Source organism: Sarcophilus harrisii, chromosome 4, assembly GCF_902635505.1.
Source record: "Sarcophilus harrisii chromosome 4, mSarHar1.11, whole genome shotgun sequence".
Classification (NCBI taxonomy): Eukaryota; Metazoa; Chordata; class Mammalia; order Dasyuromorphia; family Dasyuridae; genus Sarcophilus; species Sarcophilus harrisii.
In genome coordinates, this window is record NC_045429.1 from 130122603 (window position 1) to 130143174 (window position 20572).

The following is a 20572-nucleotide window of genomic DNA, read 5'->3' on the forward strand; positions in this document are numbered from 1 at the left end:
TGAAGCCAGGCAAAGCTGCAAATAGAAATATATATATATATACACATATACATACATACACATATACATACATACATACATGCATACTGCTAATTTCTGCCCTTTTTATAAACCTTTGGGTGGGATTTAGTGTTCCACCTTCCAATCTTCCAACCAGAGGGGAGAGGAAGCTAAGGAATATGGAATCCAATGCTTGAGTTAGCTACTTGGTGATGAGATAAGAAATGATCAACTTGTCCTAGAAAGGAGTGCCTTGTTCTGTGGACTTGAAACTAGACAGAGCTATAGAGGAAGAGTACAGTATCTTGTATCGTGTGTGTGTGTGTGTACATTTTTCTTCCCTATATTTCCATTAATTGGAAAAAGAGTGAATCTTGGATACATTTTGAATCCCCACTACCTAACACATTTAATATGTATTTAATCAATGTTTCTTGAATTAATTTGTGCTGATAAATGTTTCTTTAAATAACTTTTCTTTCTCATATAAGGAAACCTGTTGTCAATACTTTGCTTTTATCAGACTCATCTGGAATTCAATTCTGGGTGCCCCAGATTAATGATTTTAATAATTAGGAAAGTATCCAGAAAATGAAAATCAGGATAGTGAAGGTCCTTGAATACAAGAAATATAAAGACCAGTAGTTAAAAGCTAGATATATTTAGCATGGGGGAAAAAAAAAGATTTATGGAGTACATACTAGCTCATTGCAAATATTTGAAGGCTATCCTGTAGTAGAGATAGTAAACTTACTTTATTTAATCCCAGAGGGTAGAACCCAGAACAGGAAAGTGAACTAGAGAAGAGACAGATTTAGGTCTAAATTTATTCTGAGATTCTATGAACTCATTTCTTATAAACTTGCTTTTCATCCTATAACTTTTCTATTTCTATTAATGTCATTAATGAAACCACTTCCTAACAATTAGAACTTTCCAAAAGTGCAATGGAGTGTCCTAAAGAGATAGATATTCCCCTTCCTTAGAAGTCCTCAGGAAATAGCCAAACAACCCAATCTCTTGCTAGATATGTGAGAGTGAAGATTCCTTTCATATGTGGTTTGGACTCATTTGCCAATAAGGTTCCTTCCAACTTTCAAATTCTATGATTGTGTGATTTATTTGAAGAATATTTTGATGAAAATGAAATGCTTGATTGGAGATTCATTTTCTAAACTTTTAAAATATATGAACATTTAAAAATAAAGGTTTTTTAAAAGTTACTCTAATTAAGATTAAAGTAAGTATCTTTGGCAACAGTCTCATAGACTGAGTTGCTAACTAGCCACCACCATAATCAGCATAATTGAAAGTTTTTAACCTTTTCTCAGAGTATGTTCCCATAGTGGATATTGTCCAAAGCAAACTGAATGGTCTTTGCTCCTTAGAAGTTTATCATCTAGCAGGGAAAAGGCAGTGGGAGGAGAAGGAAAGAACAATTATGTATTGAATGCCTACTCTGTGTTATCACTTTACCAATATTATCTCATTTTATAGAAAATCACTGCCCCTGAAGCAGATGTTATGGAATATATAGATTAAATAAGTGCATCCATAAAGTAAACAAATTATGTATTCATTCTCTACATAACCTTAAAATGATAATTACTCCTAATGAGATAAGAAGTAAAGAGGGAGTTCCCTAAATTCAAGTTAATCCATATCTTCTATGAAGCCTTTCACAGAAAGGTTAGAAAGAAATCATGTCCAGGATCTGAATGGCCCCTCATACCCAAGAAAAGGGAAGGCAGTTTTTAAGACAACAGGACTAAAAAGAAAATTTAAACAGTCCTGACTGTGGGGTTCTAGGTTTTATTTTACCTTCCTTAACAATCAACATAGACTGAGAGCAGTGCTCATTTCTCTATGATTTCTATTTATCTTATCTGATTCACAGATTTCCCTCATATGTTAATATGCAGTATATGGCACATTCATTGAAGAAGTCCAAAGTAGATGTTGTATATTTGAAATATGAACCTCACACTTTCTACTTTTCAAGATTTGTTTCAGTGAATTAGAATACCATTTCATTTCCGTGGGACTGTAATGTCAGAACTAATCTTGAATATATGAGATGCTATTGCCCACATTGAGCTTTAGCTATTTTTAATATAGTAGAGATGAATCTCATATATCACTGCTGCCATCTTCTGGAAAGCCTTGTGTTTGACAAAAAATATTGCCTTTTTCCCCAAAGCACTGTAAAAGTATATATCCTTGTTTTAATGTTTCCCATGACCATTCTTAGGGGTCTTAAGATGTTATTTGATTTTATCCTGTTCCTTAAACAGACTTTTAGAAGCTCCTAAAATAAACATAAATGAAACCTAATGAAATGCTGTCATAATATATGCTGGTATAACATAGAAAACATCAATATAAAGGAACTCTACTTTCTAGTAGAGATAATATTAGGGAAATACAGTGGATCAAACCTGGATTTAGAATAAGAGACTTGGATTCTAATTCTACCTAGAACCTCTGTGCTCTTGGGCAAACCATTTCTCATCTCTAATCTCATGTTTCTCATCTGTAATTAGAATGGGTTGCATTGAATTGCTTCTAAGGTATTTTTCAGCTCCAAATCTCCCATCTCATGAATTACTTCTAAAGCTCAAAAACTTCATTTTTAGAGCTTTTAATTTTTAATTTGTTGATTCTGTTTGCTTCCTAACTTACACTAATCAGTGATTACTTGATTCTTCACTTCACATTGGAAATGATTGATTTCTTTTCATATTTCCCAAGATAGAACACCATTCCATGTTTCTTTGAATTCCATTTGGATTTGCCACACATTGGTTTGGAGAGATAGACAGATGCTAATTAAACAAAAATATAAACTAACTAAGGGCTCACAAAAGAACACACCAGAACATGTGTTCATGAGAATGTCAGTCTGCATGACCATATGAATGTTTATAAATATCTTGAGGGAATATTTAAGCCGCACATAGACAATCCTAGCTTTTTTCCCCACAAGTGATTCCTGGAAAGTACATAAGAGTGAAAGATGGTGAGAAACTAAATCATTTTTTCCTGTAACCTGTAGCTCCACCTTAGCCTATAGTTTACCCTATTTTGACACTGAGTGCCACTTGTGTGTTGGTAAAGCCCAATGTTTACAGAGTCTACATAGGGTGGCAGAAAGGACTTTGAATCAGCAACTGAAATGATTACTGAGCTGCCAAGAGTAAGATGATTCAACATGAAAAATTGAGATGATTTCATCAATAGATATGACACTGAAGAAGAAACATTACCATCTGCTTTATCACTGCACCCCATAGGGCCTTTCCATCTGATACCCTTCCCCCTCCCCAGGTATTATTTCCCCCACTAAAATGTAAATTCCTTAAGATCAGGGACTGTCTCTTGGTGTGGAAGGAGGAGTTGTTTGTTTGTTTAGTTGGATATTTATTTTTTTAAATAATAGCTTTTTATTTTCAAAATGCATGCAAAGATAGTTTTCAACATTCACCTTTGCAAAACTTTATGTTCCAAAATTTTTTCCCTCTCTTCCCCATACCCTCATCCCCCAGACAATCAATCCAGTATTGGTTAAACATAAACAATTCTTCTGTGTATATTTCCACATTTATCATGCTACACAAGAAAAATCAAAATAAAAAGGGAAAAAAAATGAGAAAGAAAACAAAAAGCAAGCAAACAACAAAAAGGTGAAAATACTCTATTGTGATCCATATTTAGTCCCAATAGTCCTTTTTCTGGATGCAGATGGCTCTCTCCATATTGGAAGGCCTGAATCACCTCATTGCTGAAAAGAGCCAAGTCTATCACAGTTAATTATCACATAATCTTGTTATTGCTGTGTACAATGTTCTCTTGGTTCTACTCACTTCAAGCAGCATCAGTTCATGTAAGTCTCTCCAGACCTTTCTGAAATCATCTGCTGGTCATTTCTTATAGAACAATAATATCCTATAATATTCATGTACCAAATTTATTCAACCATTCCCTTCCACTCAGTTTCCAGTTCCTTGCTAACCACAAAAAAGGCTGCTACAGACATTTTTGCACATGTGGGTCCTTTTCCCTTTTTTATGATCACTTTGGGATACTTCTGGATCAAAGGGTTTGCACAGCTTGATAGTCCTTTGGGAAGAGTTCCAAATTGCTTCCCAGAATGGTTGAATCAGTTCAAAACTCTATCAGCAGTGTATTAGTGAAGGACTGTCTCTTTGATCTGCATCCTCATCATTTAGCACAGTCCTAGTATGTGTTTAATTAAAGGTCTTATTCATTCATTCATTCCAATAAAAATACCCTTTCTGGGCAATATTAAATGAACAAGAGACATAGCACAAAATAGCAGAGCACTGGTTTTTGAGTCAGAAAAATTGAATTCATGTAATGACTTTGACAGGTCACTAGCCATGTGACCCTAAGTAAATCATGGATCTGGATCTTAGTTCCCTGTCTGTAAAAAATAAAAATTCCTGAATTATTCACTTTACATGGTTGTTTGAAATACCAGATGTAGTCATTTATTTAAAGCAATTCAAAGTTGTCATAGATATCAGACATCAGAAGACTTATATGAACTGATGCAGAGTGAAGAGAACAAAACCAGGATTACAATTTACATTTTGATTATAATAATGTAAAGAAAACAAATTTTGAAGACTTCAGAACTCTGCTAAATGCAATGACTATCAAAACTTTAGAAAATTATGATGATATTTGTTTCCCACCTCCTGGCAAAGAAGAAATGAACTTGAAATACAGAATAAGGCATACATTTTCATATATCACCAATGTGCTCGTTTGTTTGGTTTTCTTAGACTTCTTAGTTATAAATGAAAGTTTCTATTGGAGGACAAGATAGAGGCTGGAATTGGAAACATTTTTTTTTAAATCCAGAAGAAAGTAGAAAGAAATTTTTTAAAAAAGGAACACAAAGGAACACAAGCAAGCAGAGCAGTTTTACTACCATCATGTTAAATTTAATATACATTTAAACTGTTTCAAAACAAAAACATAAGTTTCATGTACAGTCATAACTTCTATTTATCTCTGTTTATTGAGATGTTTGTGTTTGTTTATTGTCTGTCTTCCCAAACCATTGTTTGGCAAATTGTTAGCATTTATTAATTTTATAATAAAAATTTTTAATTAAAAAAGAAAAATATTAGTCACAAGCTAACTAAATAAATAGAAGCTATAATTAGTCATCTGAACAGATTGGTGAAGTTTTAGGTGGATGGCACAAAGCAAAGCTTACTTGTGAATGCAAGCTCATTTAATTTAACAAGCAGTTTTCAAGCCTTTTTATATTCAAGGTCTCTATACTGGGCACACACATCCTATAAATGGTTTCCATGAATTTCCTGACATAATGCTATTGCTGATGATAGTTAATATGAACAAGAATTTAGTGTCAACATTCCTTTCTGTCCTAAATACACTCACAAAAGTAGGAACTGCATCAGGTTTCCACTACTTAGCAAGGACTCGTTTCATTCAATATTTTCACATAATGATAAACATCTCCAATACACAGGGTCTAACTTAAGGGTGTTGAAAAGAACATGGGATGTGACGTCAAAGGATCCAGCTTCAAATCCTGCATCCAAATGACCTTGTCACATGCTTCTGGACATGTCACAGATTCTCTGGGCCTCAGTTTCCCCATTGGCAAAATAAAAGGATTGGATTAAATGTCCCTTCCAGTTCTACAGTAAAAAAAAATTACCTTTTATAACACAACTCCAAATATGATCCTACTTGCTAAATTCACTAAGAATTGTTTTATATTTGTAGACATAAATTCAATTTTTAATTCCTGTACAATGTGATCAAGTTATAGATGGGATCAATTTCCAATGAAGACTTTTTACATTCAGAGTAATGCATAGCTGGTGTGTACAGATAGTGTGTATCTGTAAATGGGTAGTGAGGGGGGAGGGACCAATTTCTCACTCAGAAACTTTTGAAATCTAATCCTGAAACACAGGAGAAAAGGTTGGGGGGGGAAAGCGAAATATGGGTTTAGTATATAGTACTCGTGTCATTTGTATTATTTCAGTTTAACTAATTCAAAGTTTTCATTATCCCTAAAAGCAGATACATAAAACATAATGATAATGAAATGTGTTAGTAAGTTAGTTAGTTGTTAGTAAGTCGTTGCTGACTCTCTGATCCATTTTAGAATTTTCATGGCAAAGACACTAGAGTGGTTTTCTGTTCCCTTCTCCAGCTCATTTTACAGATGAGGAAACTGAGGCACATAGGATTAAGGGACTTGCTCAGGGTCACACAGCTAATATGTGTCTGAGGCCAGATTTGAACCCATGAAGATTCCTGATTCCAAGCCCAGTGCTCTATCTACTATGCCACCTAGATGCCTATAAAATATGAATACTGATTGAAAGTTAGTAATAACTTGGTCAAGTCATTAGACCTTCATCTTTATATGATTGTAAATTAAGGTAATGATGTCCTACTACTGTTAAAAATTGGTATATTCATAAAACATGGGGCTCTTTAATTTAAAAATGTGTACTAAATGAATTAACTCAGTTTTAATAAGTTTTCAATCTCAGTTGTAATAGATGATTTTTTTGTAGAAGGTAAAATAATAAATAGGTTAATGTTAAGTCACTAAAATAGCTTAACTACAGAGCTGCAATAATAGTTTGACTGTTGGAGCTTCAGAGAGATAGACCAGATGATCAATAAATTGACTGATCAGTTAAGCAACAGGTAAAAAGATGGATGAATAGAAGAAGGAAGAATTGATTAGGCACTTACTATGTGCTAGGTACTGTGGCTAGGGCATATCCTTTTGTGTTATTTCCTTATAGTCCATTCTCCATAGTACTAGTACAAAAGGAAATTTAATGTATTTGTGTCAGGGAAGGCCTATTTATTCTGACAAACTGATCAACCTCCAGAGTGTTCTTCTACCATGAAACTGATTTTATATCTCATCCACTAGCTAATAAGATGTGAAGAGTTTTCTCTGTCATATCAACAGATCAGACTTGCTTCCATCGAAAGCAGCGGTGTGAAATCACCTACAGAGTTATTCTCCATGGTTTGAAATATACTGTCCACATTCATTAAAAAGATGATGGTATATGAAAGCCTGATGAAGGCTTTGTAGAAGCTCACACATTATCTGTAAGGCTCATACCTAGAAGGCCTTCAAAGGACTTACCTAGAACTTAGCTTCACAGGAAAGTGGCAGCTTATACAAGGGCTCAGACTGAATGCTCAGGGAAGAAAGTGGCCAGAGATCCCAGTGCCCTGGCAGTGATGGTGTGTGGGGAAGGGGTTGGAGGTGAGGATGTGAAATCGCAATTTCACAATCTAAATCTTTATATCCCTTCAAATATGGCAAAATCCAACTCCATTAAACGTCAAAAGGAAAGACAATATGGAATAATAATGATAATAATAGCTAATATTTCTATCACAGGTAGTGAAGCCTTGTAGATAAAGGGCTAAGCTCAGTGCCAGAAGAAATTTTAAGTCCCACCTGTGACATAAACACTCTGGGTAACATTGGACAAATCACGTAACCTTTCAATGCTCCCAGGCAAATTTCCAAGACTATAAATTGTAGAACAAGTGCATTAATAGAGGGAATTTCCTCACTAGGACTCAGCTCTGACCAAGTTAATAAACAAACCATCAAAGAAAAAGAAATACCATGCTTTATAGCTTTATAAAGTGTATATGTGTGTTTGTGGAGTGAGAGAGAGAGAGATATAGAGAAATAGAGACAAAGAAGAGATAGAGAGACAGAGAGGGAGGGAGAGAGGGAGAAAGAGAAAGAGGAGGAGTGGGGAGAGGGAGGAAGGGAGGGAGAGAAAGGGAAGAAGAAACGGAGAGAGAGGAAGAAAAAGAAGGAAAGAGGAAGAAAGGAGGAGGGGGAGAGGGAGGGAGGGAGAGAAAGAAAGGAAGAAAAAGAAGAAAAGAGGGAGAGATGGAAGAAGAGAGGCAGAGAGGGGAAGAGAGAGGGAGAGAGGAAAAGAGAAAAGGGGTAGAGGAGGGGGAGGGAGAGAGGGAGAGGAAGGAGGAAAGGGAGAAGGAGAAGGAGAGGAAGGATATAATTTCTCTATGTCTGTTTCCTATTTGAATGAGAACTACTTGAAATCAAGACAGTTTTTGTCTTTCTTTGTATTCCAAATTCTTAGCATAATGCCTGGAATATAATAAAATAACAACAACAATAATAGCAATAATGAAAATCATCATCAATAACATTTATATAGTGGTTTCAAATTTGCAGAGCAAAAATAAGTTATCTCATTGGATCTTTACAACACTTCTGGAAGGTAGGTGCTATTATTATTATCTCCATTTTACATAGGAGAAAACTGAATCAAACAGGTCAAATGACTTGCTCAAAGTCACATGGCCTATTGGATTTCAGGCTGTGAGGAAGATCTAAATTCAAATCAGCCTCAGATATTTTCTGGCTTTATGACTCTGGGCAAATCATTTAATCTCTGTTTGCTTCAGTTCCCTCAATTGTAAAATGGGAATAGTACCTACCTCTCAAGGCTGTTATAAGGATTTGTAAAGTGCTTCGCACAGTACCTGGCACATAATAGGCACTAGTCTAGCTATCATGATTAAGTATATGAGACTGGATTTGAAGTCAATTCATTTCTCCAAGTCCAGCACTTTTGTTTACTATGCCACTTACAATGACTTAATAAATGATTATTGATTATCTGTCTAACTGGTCCTCACATTAACCCTCTGAGGTTAGTGCTATTATCCCCATTTTATACCTGAGAATACACAAATATAAATATTTTCTCTCCACAAAATGATCCTAGAATATTAAAGCTAGAAGATACTACCTTTAATTTGAAGCCTTCCCCAATTCACTACTCCTGCCCACCCCTGCTATCACACTCCATCCCCAAACTGCCTTGTAATCATTTTGCCTGTATTATTGATATACTTGTACATGGTAACATTATCTCCCATTAGAATGTAAACTCCTTGAGGTCAAGAATTTTTGCCTTTGTATTTCCCATGTTTAACACAGTGCCTCATGCCTAGTAAATAATAAGTAGTTATTACTATCAATAAATGCTTGTTGATTATTTGATCCAATTCCATTCAATAATAATTAAATGTGCTAAGTCCTTAGACTATAAATACAAAACAAAATAAAAAGGCCCTGTTTTCAGAGAGCTTCTGTTCTTCCTGAGGGATGTACCACATGTACACAAATATTTGCTGGTCTGAGGAGGGAGGAAGCATCCACAACTAAATGGTTCATGGACAGTTTATCATGGACTAAGCCCCAAATGAAGCCGGGGGATTCTAAGAAGGAGAGAAAGGGAAGAAAATATATTCCAGACATGAATCATTTAGTCCAACCTTTTTATGTATATATATAACTGAGGAAAGTGAAGGCCAGAGAGATTAATTGAATTGCCTTAGGCCACACAATGGCAGAGCCCCACTCTGTCTTGGAGTCTGCTGCCCCCATTGATTTTCTATGGCTGCTAAAATGGCATTTGCCTCCAGAACAAAATTGTATCTCTCTTCCCTGTGCTTAGTACACAGAGAGACTGGATGGATTTTCGAATCTGACTTTTAAGAAGTAAAAAACTAAGTGTGACCACATCTGGAGCAATGTGTTCAGTTCTAGCCATTACCTTAAAAGGAAGAGTTTCTGAGCCTTGAGATCATTCCTGAGCAGGGATCACTTAATAACACTAGGAGTGTTTGAACTGGAGAAGGAGGACACATTCTAGCTGTCTGAGTATTTGAAGGCCTTTCACATGAAAGGATTACATTGAAAACTAGCAAGAATGTTTGGGGTTGCAGAGAGGCAAATTGGGCTTTATTTAAGGAAAAACTTCCTAACAATTATAACTATCCATGAGTGGAATAATGAGATCCCAAGGGAGTCTCTGAGTCTCAAAAGTTTTATGACTGCATTTCAGGTATTCAATCATTTTCAGCTCCAAGAATCTGTGATTTGGGGAAGTGCAAAAATATATTCATGTTGGTTATTGTGAGGATCTACACTAGATTGCAAGCTCTTTGAAAATAGGGTCTCTCTTTTGCCTCTTTTTGTATTCCCAGCACTTAGTATACTTCCTAGCATATAGTAGATACTTCATAAAACTGTATTGAATTGAAGTAATATTTGTAAATCATTAAGCATAGTGGCTAGTTCATGGAAGATAATATCTCAGTGCTAGCTATTATAATCATAATAATAATTCTTATTATTGTGTGGCAGGAGAAAAAATCCTAGCACACATGTATATATATTTATTCTTTCCACTTTTTAAGCAAGCTAGTGTTCTGTTTATTTTATTTCTGTTTTTGTTTTTTTTTTCAAGTTCTTTCTTTTTTTAAGACAATTTTAAGATGCCTCTTATTTTAACATCACAGTTATTTCAAGATATAACTCCTCACTCTTATACCCTAGTATTAAACTCTTAACAAAATCACCTTAACTAATACAGTAGCCTTGTCTTGCAGCCCAGCTAATAAAATACTTCCCAGAGAGATCCAAATCCCCTTTGATATGAGAATCTTTTTCAGATGTGATCATCTCAGCTCTGCCAGTAACTAGCCAAACAACTTTGGACAAATGACCTCTTGGTCTTTGCTTATTTTCCACTTATTTATGCTTGACTCTGTTAAGAAACCATGTAGCAATGTAACTAGAAAACTGGCCCTGGAATCAGGAAGTCCGAAGTTCATATTCTCTCTCTTATATCTCTTGGCTAAGTGACCCGAGACAAGTCATTAACCCTGTTTGCCTCAGTTTTCTCATTGTTCAAATGAGCTGGTGAAGGAAATGACAAAACACTTCGATATCTTTACCAAGAAAATCCCAAATGGGGGTATGAAAAGTCAGATATGAACAAAATATAGCTATAGTTTACTTGGAATCCTAGAATCATAGATCCAGAGCTAGTAAAGAACCAAGGGAGCATATAGTCCAGCCCTCCCATTTTGTACGTGGGGAAACTAAGACCAAAAGAGATTAAGAGATTTGTCTAAAGTCACATGGGGAGGCAAATGACAGAGGTGAGATTCGAACCCAAGTCATTTTATTACAGTATACTTTCCACTTGGCTCCAGTGGCAAAGAATAAATCTGGAATTAAATACTATCTAGAAGAGTTACACTAGTGTCTTGTTTCTAACCGAGTGTCTAGAAGAATATCCATTGTGGTAGGTAGCAGGGGGACAATAAATTAAAAACTCTTGTAACCCAAGACAAACACCAAGCATATCTTTAATAAAGGTATATATTATATTTCAGTTTGTCTTCTGCCGTGATTGTAAAGAAGAGTACCATGAAGGGGAATGCAGCACCTTCTTTGAAGCCTCAGGATCATCAGCCCAGGTATGCTGAATGAGAATGAATGAATGAATGAAAAAATTTAAAAGCATTATTAAGTACTTAGTATTTACTTTAAATACTCAAGTAGTTCCTTAGTATTAAGGTATTAAGTGCTTAGTATTAAGTATTTAGGTACTTAAGTACATGTTAAATTCATTATTAAGTCCTTAGAATTTATTAAATGCTTTGTATTGAGTATTTGTTATTTAATTGTTTAGGGACTTAGTACTTGCTTAGTTCTTAAGTATTTAGGTACTTAAGTACTTACTAAGTACTGAGCCCTGAAATGGATACAGCCAAGTAACAGAGTCCCTACCTCAAATATCTTACTTTTTAATCAAGGAAAAACACACCAAAAAAAGAGTGATAGCTAGAGAGAAGTGTTTTGGATATTAGAAGTCATTGGGATGGTGAGTGGAATTCTGGGCAATTAATTGATAAGTGATTCCCAGGAATAGTAATGTTGGTTAGATTACTGTTCTCAGAAAGAGGATTGATTATCTTATATCAATATTCTCAAGTAGGCTTCAAAAGCCTGGCAAACTGTAGTAGGAGCGTTAGCAAATCATGGATATTGGAGTCCAAAATAATTGTTTGAGTGTGATTAGGAACAATTAGAAGCTACATGAATGGCTTGTATTGGTCTCTTCCTCCTCGGATGGTCTTCCCCAGGAATCCCTCCCCATTCCAGCATTGGCAAGAAGTTACAAAACCACAATCAGCTGTTTTGTATTCTAATGGTACAAGATAACCTACAGTGGTATAAGACAACCTATAGAATTTTATTTGTTTGGGGAGCATAGAGAAAAGGACTATTGGACACTAGGAGATGGGGCAGAAGTCTGTAGAGGGGAAGAGAATGGTGGAGTAGAAGAAGAAAAGAGAACTAGTTTGAGATTCACTGAACTCTGGTTCCAGTTTCATAAAAATATCCTTTCCTTAGACTCCAAGACAAAAATTATTCATGCTTGTGAATGACAGAGAAAGTCTGTAAAAAGGATGAATACTTGAAAAATTTATAAATTGCACTTATTAGTTTATTAAACAAAAACCTTCTTCTTATCTTGATTAATACTTTTAGATAATGAGAATGTTGATTGAAACTCATTATAAAAAGCAAGACTTATGGAACTGAAAATAAATTTGCATTTCCTAATTATTTTTAATTGTGGCAAAAGATTTTTCTTAAGTATACTCAATTTGATATAAGAAAAAGAAGTTTAGATTTGTAGTGAGAGCATCTTAGTTTAAATCTTAGCTCTGTGAACTCCTCAAACAAAATTCTTAACCTTCCTTGGGCCTTATGTTTTTCTTCTGTAAATTGAGCAGGTTGATATAGTTGTAGCCACATAACCACAGCACTTCAACTTTAGAACCATATGCCATTATCTTTAATCTAAATAGGAAGAGAAGAAAGTTTCCAAAACAAGGTTCATACTAAGAAAATTGACCATATATCTATCAAAGGTAAAAGATCCAGGAAGCAACTTACAAACAACTGCTTACAAACCTGAGACTTCTACTATTAGAGTCAAGAAAGTTGGCTTCTAGGGGCCCTATCCTGTGGCTTTCTGTGAAATTAAATACCACAAGGCCAGTGGATTTCTGATTCATCAAGTTCCCTACCATAGTCTGGTACAGAAATCACTCAGGACTTCAAAAGACATCTGTAATTTCCTAGTGCTGCTGTTACTGTTTTCAGAAGGCTTTTCATGACAAATGGGTCACATCCATGCCAAAAATTTCCAGCCAGCATGCTTCATTCATGAAAGGCATACTTAAACTCCCTCTGCTGGAAAACATTTGTTATCTTAAAAACCAAAGAGGGAAAAAATCCTCTTCTTTTTTTTTATTAATAGTTCTGAATGTCAGATTCAACCTTCCTCCTCTTCTTCCCCTCATCATAAGATCAAAATATACCTATATAATTACAGGAAGAAAAATGTTCTAAAAAGAAGATAAAGATGAAGACAAAGGAGAAGATGAAGAAAAAGATAATGAAGACAAAAAAGGGGATTAAAAGGAAGGAGGAGGAAGAGGAAGAAAAAAAGGAGGAGGAAAAAGAGGAAATAGGAGGAGGAGGAGGAGGAGAAACTTGAGCATTATGGGAAATTATTTGGAATCATTCAAAAAAAGCAATTACGTTTGTCTCAATAATTCTACTCCTAGTCATACACTTCAAGGAGGTCAAAGAGAATGAGACCATCTTTTATACAAATTGTCCCCAGAATCTCAGTGCAATATTAATTGAGCTTAGAATTAACATGGTATATGAAAGTAACAGAAAAGAGTTGTACTGTAAGAAATGACATATAGGAAATATGTTTCAAAGATTTTAAGTGGTTGCACATGGATCAGATTGTTTACTGTCTTGAGGAGGGGAGAGTTAAAAGAGGGAAGGAAAAATTTGAAACTCAAAATCTTCAAAAATGAATGATAAAACCTATCTTTATATGCGATTGGAAAAATAAAATGCTATTAAAAAAAAAAGAAAGAAAGAAAGAACAAAATGACATGTACAAGAAATAAAGAGACCTGGGAAAACATATGAACTAATGCAGACTATTAAAAAAAAAAGCAGAACCAAGAGACCCATTCATATAATTCATGCAATAATATGAAAGAAAACACTAAGAGGCATCAGAATTCAGATTAATAGAATATGTAACAGTGATGATCAGTGAAACCCCTGGTTCCTGCACCACAGGAAATACTTAGGATGCAAAAGACTCACAGGCATGAATTAAGTACAGAAAACATAAAACATCTCAAATTGCCCATTGTGCTCATTATATTCCCCTTGGAAGGTAAAGACAACTCTGTGGGATTGCTCAACAAATACTTCACATTTACCTGGGATCTACACAACAGAACAACTTGTAAGATCTGCACCTCCTGGCTAGCTGAGCAGGATGCTCTTAGCAGTGAGCAGTCTTCTCCTCCAAGAAGTTTATTTTATAGAAATCAGCTCCCAAAGGTAGATTATACCTGGTTTAAGAACTAAATATATTTTGTACTCATGAGATAGGCAGCAAAACTGGAAGTAACAATTTCTGAGCTTCTCTAGTTACTATCCTGTTCTCAAAGAAGGAAATTTACAGGCAAGAAGATTCATATCCAAGGATTCAGCTCACCAATCCATCTATGCTGCTGGAAGAGGGGAGTGGGAAAGAGAGAAGAAAATCTGTGTGCTGTCCTCCTAACCCCACACCCCTATACCTACACCTAATCTTCTAGAAGTCACCATAAGAAAAGGGGCCCTCAAAGAAGAAATGGAATTTTCACAGCTATTTTTTAAAATAAAGAACTTTTCCCTCAAGAATCTATCCCTGTCCTAATGCTCAGTCACTAGTTATCTTCATAGAAACTCCCCAATCACTGGGAACCAATAAAGAATTGATTTTATCAACTCAACCAAGAACTAAAATGTGTGTGTACCCCAAGCCATCTGCAAATCATGGGTTCCCCTGATCACCCCTGCTTAAGTTTAGCCTTGAGACCAACAGGAAGATGATGAAACATCATTCCCTATTCTTGGTATAGAAGCAAAAAGTTACATAAATCATAACATGTCTGATAGGTTGGTTTATTTTCTTTAAATGTTTTGGGGTTTGTTTTTTGTATCATAAGTGAGGGTTTTCTTGCAGGAGGTGAAGTTGGAGGAAGTTATTGAAAAATAATAGGGACATTAAAGACTTTTTTTTAAGGACAGCAGAATTACAGAGTCAGGGATCCATTTTGAACTATGTAAGAAGTTTGAATATAAATATGAGGACATATTATCATCAAAATTTTCAGAGAATAAATTTCAGTAACTAATTTTAAGAGATAAATATACCTATTACTTGTAGATCAAATTATTATAAATTATTTGTAAATTAAATGAGATAAATTGAAAAAATATTTGTTACTTATCACAGTACTTGGCACTATACATAAATATATAAATGTTTATTCCATTCTACTTCCCTTCCTTATTATTTAAATACTTATTTAATGTAATTTAAATATTTAATTCAAAATATTTTATTTTAAGTTTTTATTTTCAACTTCAAATTCTGTCCCTTCTTTTACTTCTCTCCCTCATCTACTGAGAAGGCAAGAAATATAATATCCCATTTTGTAATGGGCTGAGGCTTGAGTTGATGCACTGAGGTCCCAAGCATGTGAGGCTAAATAGTAATTGGACTACTCTCTATTAATATACATGCTTGGATAAAGAATGGCCCCCGCCCACTCTCTGTGCAAGTCCTGATGTGTTGTATAGGAAATGACGATTTTGGTGGGTGGAGGCAGAGAGAAAGGAAGAGAGGCTGGGAGAGATTGGGCCTGGGTTCTATGCTGGTAGCTGCTGGTCATGTGGCTTCTGGTCTAGCTAGCTTCTTGACTCAGCTGCACACATTGCTATTGCCCATTCCTTTCCACCTCTGATCTTTCTTCACTGAGAATAAAGATTGACGATTTTCCCCCCTAACCTGAATTCCTGACTCTGGCTGATTTTAAAATACATGGTCTTCACACCATTTTATATATGAAATCATGAAAACATTATAGCCACATTGTGGGGGGAAAGACATGAAACTTCTTTATTAATTTTTAAGCAGGCAAAGTCTCATTGAGAGCTCCCTCTTTTCCCTTTTGCAAAGATGGAGTTGAATTAGACTATCTATATAGCCCTTTCCATGACACATATAAAAGGAGTAAAACTTGCTCACTGCTGTTGACTGCATGAATTCAGACTTTAAAATTCAGCCAAATTAATACCATTTAGTTATGCAGACTAGTCATGCAGAAATGCATGCTGAAATGGTCATGCAGACTCCAAAAAATTTATATTTGAATTATTTTAGGAATTACCTGTCAATAAAGAAATTGCTTTCAGAACAGACCTTTTAGGGAATGTGTTTATTTAATATTAACATAGTGAAATTTTTACAGTATATATGGACCTCTCTGCTTTGGCTGATATAAGAAATCATGAAGTATTAGACTGAATTATCATTTTCATAGCTACTTGTATTCATTTTGTCTTTGCTCAACATAATCTTGTTGAGTAGTGATATGTGATGTCTATGGATTCTTAGATCCTGGGTAGCTTGAAACCACGTGCTCAATTACTCTTGTTGGTCCAGGATTATATAGCCATATGAAAATCTAATCAGTAGGTCATTTACCTTTTATTTAGTGCCTCCTTTTTTGTCAGTCAGGCACTATGCTAAATTTTGAGGATACAAAGAGAAAAAAAAGTTCTTAATCTAATCAAGGAAATAAAGTGTATACAACAATGTACAAATTAGATACAAACAGGAAAAACTGGGAGAGACCTCTGAGGGTTGTTGTTCAGTCCTGTCTGATCCTCCATAAGATATCCACTTGGGGTTTTCAGTGGTTTTCTACTTCCTTCTCCATCTCATTTTACAGATGGGGAAACTAAGGCAAACAGGGTTAAGTGACTACCCCTGGTCACATAGCTAGTAAGTGCCCTAACCCAGATTTGCACTCAGAAAGATGAGTCAATGTTAAGGTTGGCATTCTATCCATTGAACCATTAGCTGCCAGTTCTGAGGAAATGTATCAATATTAAAGAGGGTTGGGAAAAGTTTTTTGCAGAAGGTAAGACTTCAGCTGTGGCTTAAAGGGGGCCATGGAAGCTGAAAGATGGAAAGGAAAAGAGAAAAAAATTCCTGGAATTGGGGGACAGACAGTGACAACTATCTGAGTTGTACTGGATGCCAGTGTCCCTAGATAACAGAGTACATAGCCTGGAGTTGGGTATATGAAGACTAGAAAGGTGGGAAGGAATCAGATCATGAAGGACTTTTAAAAGCCAAACAAAGGATTTTATATTTAAATCTGGGAGGTAATAAATAGGGGATTAAGGCTGATTTTTTTAAAAGTCACTATGTTATAGAGATGAAGAAAAACCTTGTTTAAAACTTTGATTACATATATAATAAATCAAAAGCACAGCCTATGAGCTAGAGAGTTGGGAGAAGGGAGAGGTATGATTTCAACCTTGGTTAGTCAGTTAAGGAAGGTTTGACCAAGGAGAGAATTGGAGTTGAGGCTTCCAAGCACAACATGTTTTCCTCAACCTAGATTTTCTGGTTATAGGTTTATAGGATCTACTTCTAATTCTGTCTGAGCAATCCTAGGTACTGGAGGCCTTTCTGGGTGACTATCTCCTGAGAGAAAAGGGGAATCATTTGTCTTTTTTTTTTCTGTCATTCCCTCTCAAGGCAATTCCATAAAGTTAATTTGCCAAGGGTTCCATATTTCAACCAGTAGTATCCCTTGAGACTAGGGAATCAGAAAGCAGGAAATCAGCTTTATCAAACTAATTCTAACCTTAGGAGATCTAATGCAGTTTAGTAAGAGGACCCAGGATTTGGGATGTTTTATATTCCTTCTAAGACTCCCCCACCCAGTTTCTTAATTTGTGAATTGTGATCCCATATGAGGTGTTATAACTGAATTGGGGAGTACAGACTTATGATTTATTATCAGTAATATGTACCTATTTTATTGTGTACCTGGTTGTACACCTATATGCTAGGGGTCACATAAAAATTTCTCAGGCAAAAATGGATAGTGAATGGAAAAAGTTTAAGAAGCCCTCCTCTTAGCCACTTTTGGGTGGGTGATCTCTGTAGCTATGGGAGCATATCTTCATTCAACTGAGCTCTTTAAAGGAAAAGTACTACAACAGGCTTATAAATAAATAAACAGCCTCCCCTGGACCTCAGAGCCTTGTCTATGTCCCCTTCTATTCTGAAACTTTCTCATACTAACAAAAGCACCTCATTAGCCCTCTTCTCTTTTTTTCCTTTAGATTCTATTCACTTATAAGGCTTTCCCCCCTTTTAGTAATTGCTGACTACTCTTTCCTGGTCCTCCCTTTTAATACTGATCTATTTCAATTCTTTGATATCACAGAGCCCAGGCAAGGAAACCTCATTCCTCCTGGGACCCAATCAGCTTTTCACATCACTTAGGCTATTTGACCAAAAGCTTAATGCACTTTGTGATTAATGCTGTAATTTTTTAAAAGCAAACGAAGAAATTGGTTTAAAATGGGTTTTAAAAAATTGGACAAGCTTTAAGTTGAAACTGCAAGGAGTCTGGGAATTCAGTGACAGAAGATCAATCCATCACAGACTAAGAGTCCAACTCCATGTGGTTATACTTGCTCTAGCCAGTAAGTTTTCATCTCCACAGTTTGAATTCTTGCATGTATTCTTTCTTGTGTTTTTTTTTCTAATAAGTAAATACTTGCTGTTATAATTCCAAATAAAATAGATTCATCCTCCTACAGACCTAAGGAAAGTGTCAATTTAATAGATGAGTAAATTGAAACTAAACCCATATACATAATGGCTTAAGGGATTATGATTGTCTTTGGCAATCCATTCATTTGAAAAACACTGGGTTAGTGCCCATTATGTGCATAGCACTGTGTTAGATGCTGGGGACATAAATACAGATGCAACAAAAGTCCTGCTCTCAAGGGGCTTATAGTCTAATTGGAGAGGGTAGCAAAGGTTATGTAATTAAATAACTATGTTCTGAAGGAGGATGAGAGAAGCAGAAAGAAGAAAACCTAGCAAAGTATTTAGGGAAATCTGAACAGGGAGAGATCCACTTCACATAAAGCAAACTGGAGAAGATTTCTGGTGTTTTGGTGACTCAACCTTGAAAGATAAGAGAGATATTACTGAATAGAAGCAATAGTCTCATTTATTCCAGATACAAAAGATAACATAAGCAGAAGCATGGAGAAGGAAAAAGATGGAAAGAAAAGAGTCATTAAGTTTGGCTAGAATTAGATTAGACCAAGCTCGACAGGTAAGTTGGAAGAAGCACTTTACAATCTATCAAGTACTCTGTAAATATGAATTATAACAATAATAGCTATTAGTAAGCAGTCATAGCAGCAGCAACAATAGTGTACTATTCACAGTAACGGTATGGGTAGTTGTAGTTATAGTGAAAGTAATAGATTAGTAGTAGGGTAGTGGAGCAGTAGCAGCAGAAATAGCCGGGTAGTGCAGTAGTAGTACTGGTTGTGGTGATAAGGCTGGTGCTAATGATGTTAATAATAGTGGAAACAGTAGTAATAGTAGGGAAAGCTAGATGGCACAGTGGATAGAGCACCGCCTCTGGAGTCAGGAGGATCTGAGTTCAATTCCAGCTTCAGACACTTAGTATTTGCTAGTTGTGTGACCTTGGGCAAGTTACTTAACCCCAATTGCCTCAGCAAACAAAATAAAACAAAACAAAATAAAAAACCAGAAGTAGTAGTAGTAATAATAGTGATAGTAGTAGATTAGTAGTAGTGGTAGTAGTAGTAACAGCAGCAGCAATAGGAATAATAGTGATAGTGGTAATAATAGATTATATATAACTGATAAGTTTTAAATGAACAAAGGAGGAGGATAGAATGTAATAGAAACATTGATTTTGTATTCAGAAGATATGTGGTCAAGTTTTAGCTCTCCCAAAATCTAGCTGTGATGCTATGGGCAAATCATTCAACCTCTCTGGGACTCAGTTATCTTTACTTAAACATTTCCTGTGGTTTTACCACCTGTATTTCTTCTCCATGGGCAGGCTATAATCTTTTAGTTTCCTGTAATAACTGCTTGTGTTCATGGTTTTAAGCAAGCCACCAAGGAAAAGCAGACCAAGTTCTGGTATTTGGAGTCAAAAGATCTGAGTTGAAATTCTGCCTCCATAAATTACTACTTTTTTTTTTTATGTTATTCATTTGCACTTTCTTTTCCTTTTTTTTTTTTTTTAATAGCTTTTTATTTACAAGTTACATGTTTGGGTAACTTTACATTGACAATTGCCAAACCTTTTGTTCCAATTTTTCCCCTGCTTCCTCCCACTCCCTCCCCCAGATGGCAGGTTGACTAATATGTTAAAATATAAATTAAATACAATATAACTATACACGTCCAAACAGTTATTTTTCTGTACAAAAAGAATCGGACTTTGAAATAGTTCGCAATTAGCCTGTGAAGGAAATCAAAAATGCAGGCAGACAAAAATAGAGGGATTGGGAATTCTATGTAGTGGTTCATAGTCATCTCCCAGAGTTCTTTTGCTGGGCATAGCTGGTTCAGTTCATTACTGCTCTATTGGAATTGATTTGGTTCATCTCATTATTGAAGAGAACCACATCCATCAGAATTGATCATCATAT

General features: G+C 35.4%; 1 protein-coding gene across 3 annotated transcripts in view; it reads left to right on the plus strand.

Moving 5' to 3' along the window:
• PRKN (parkin RBR E3 ubiquitin protein ligase) overlaps positions 1 to 20572 on the plus strand; it is a 1838204-nt gene that overhangs the window by 1781742 nt on the left and 35890 nt on the right. For all 3 annotated transcript variants that reach the window (XM_031968387.1, XM_031968388.1, XM_031968389.1), the window contains one exon: positions 11284 to 11367. In XM_031968387.1, coding sequence (XP_031824247.1) covers positions 11284 to 11367 — 84 coding nt within the window. The remainder of the gene's footprint in view (positions 1 to 11283; positions 11368 to 20572) is intronic.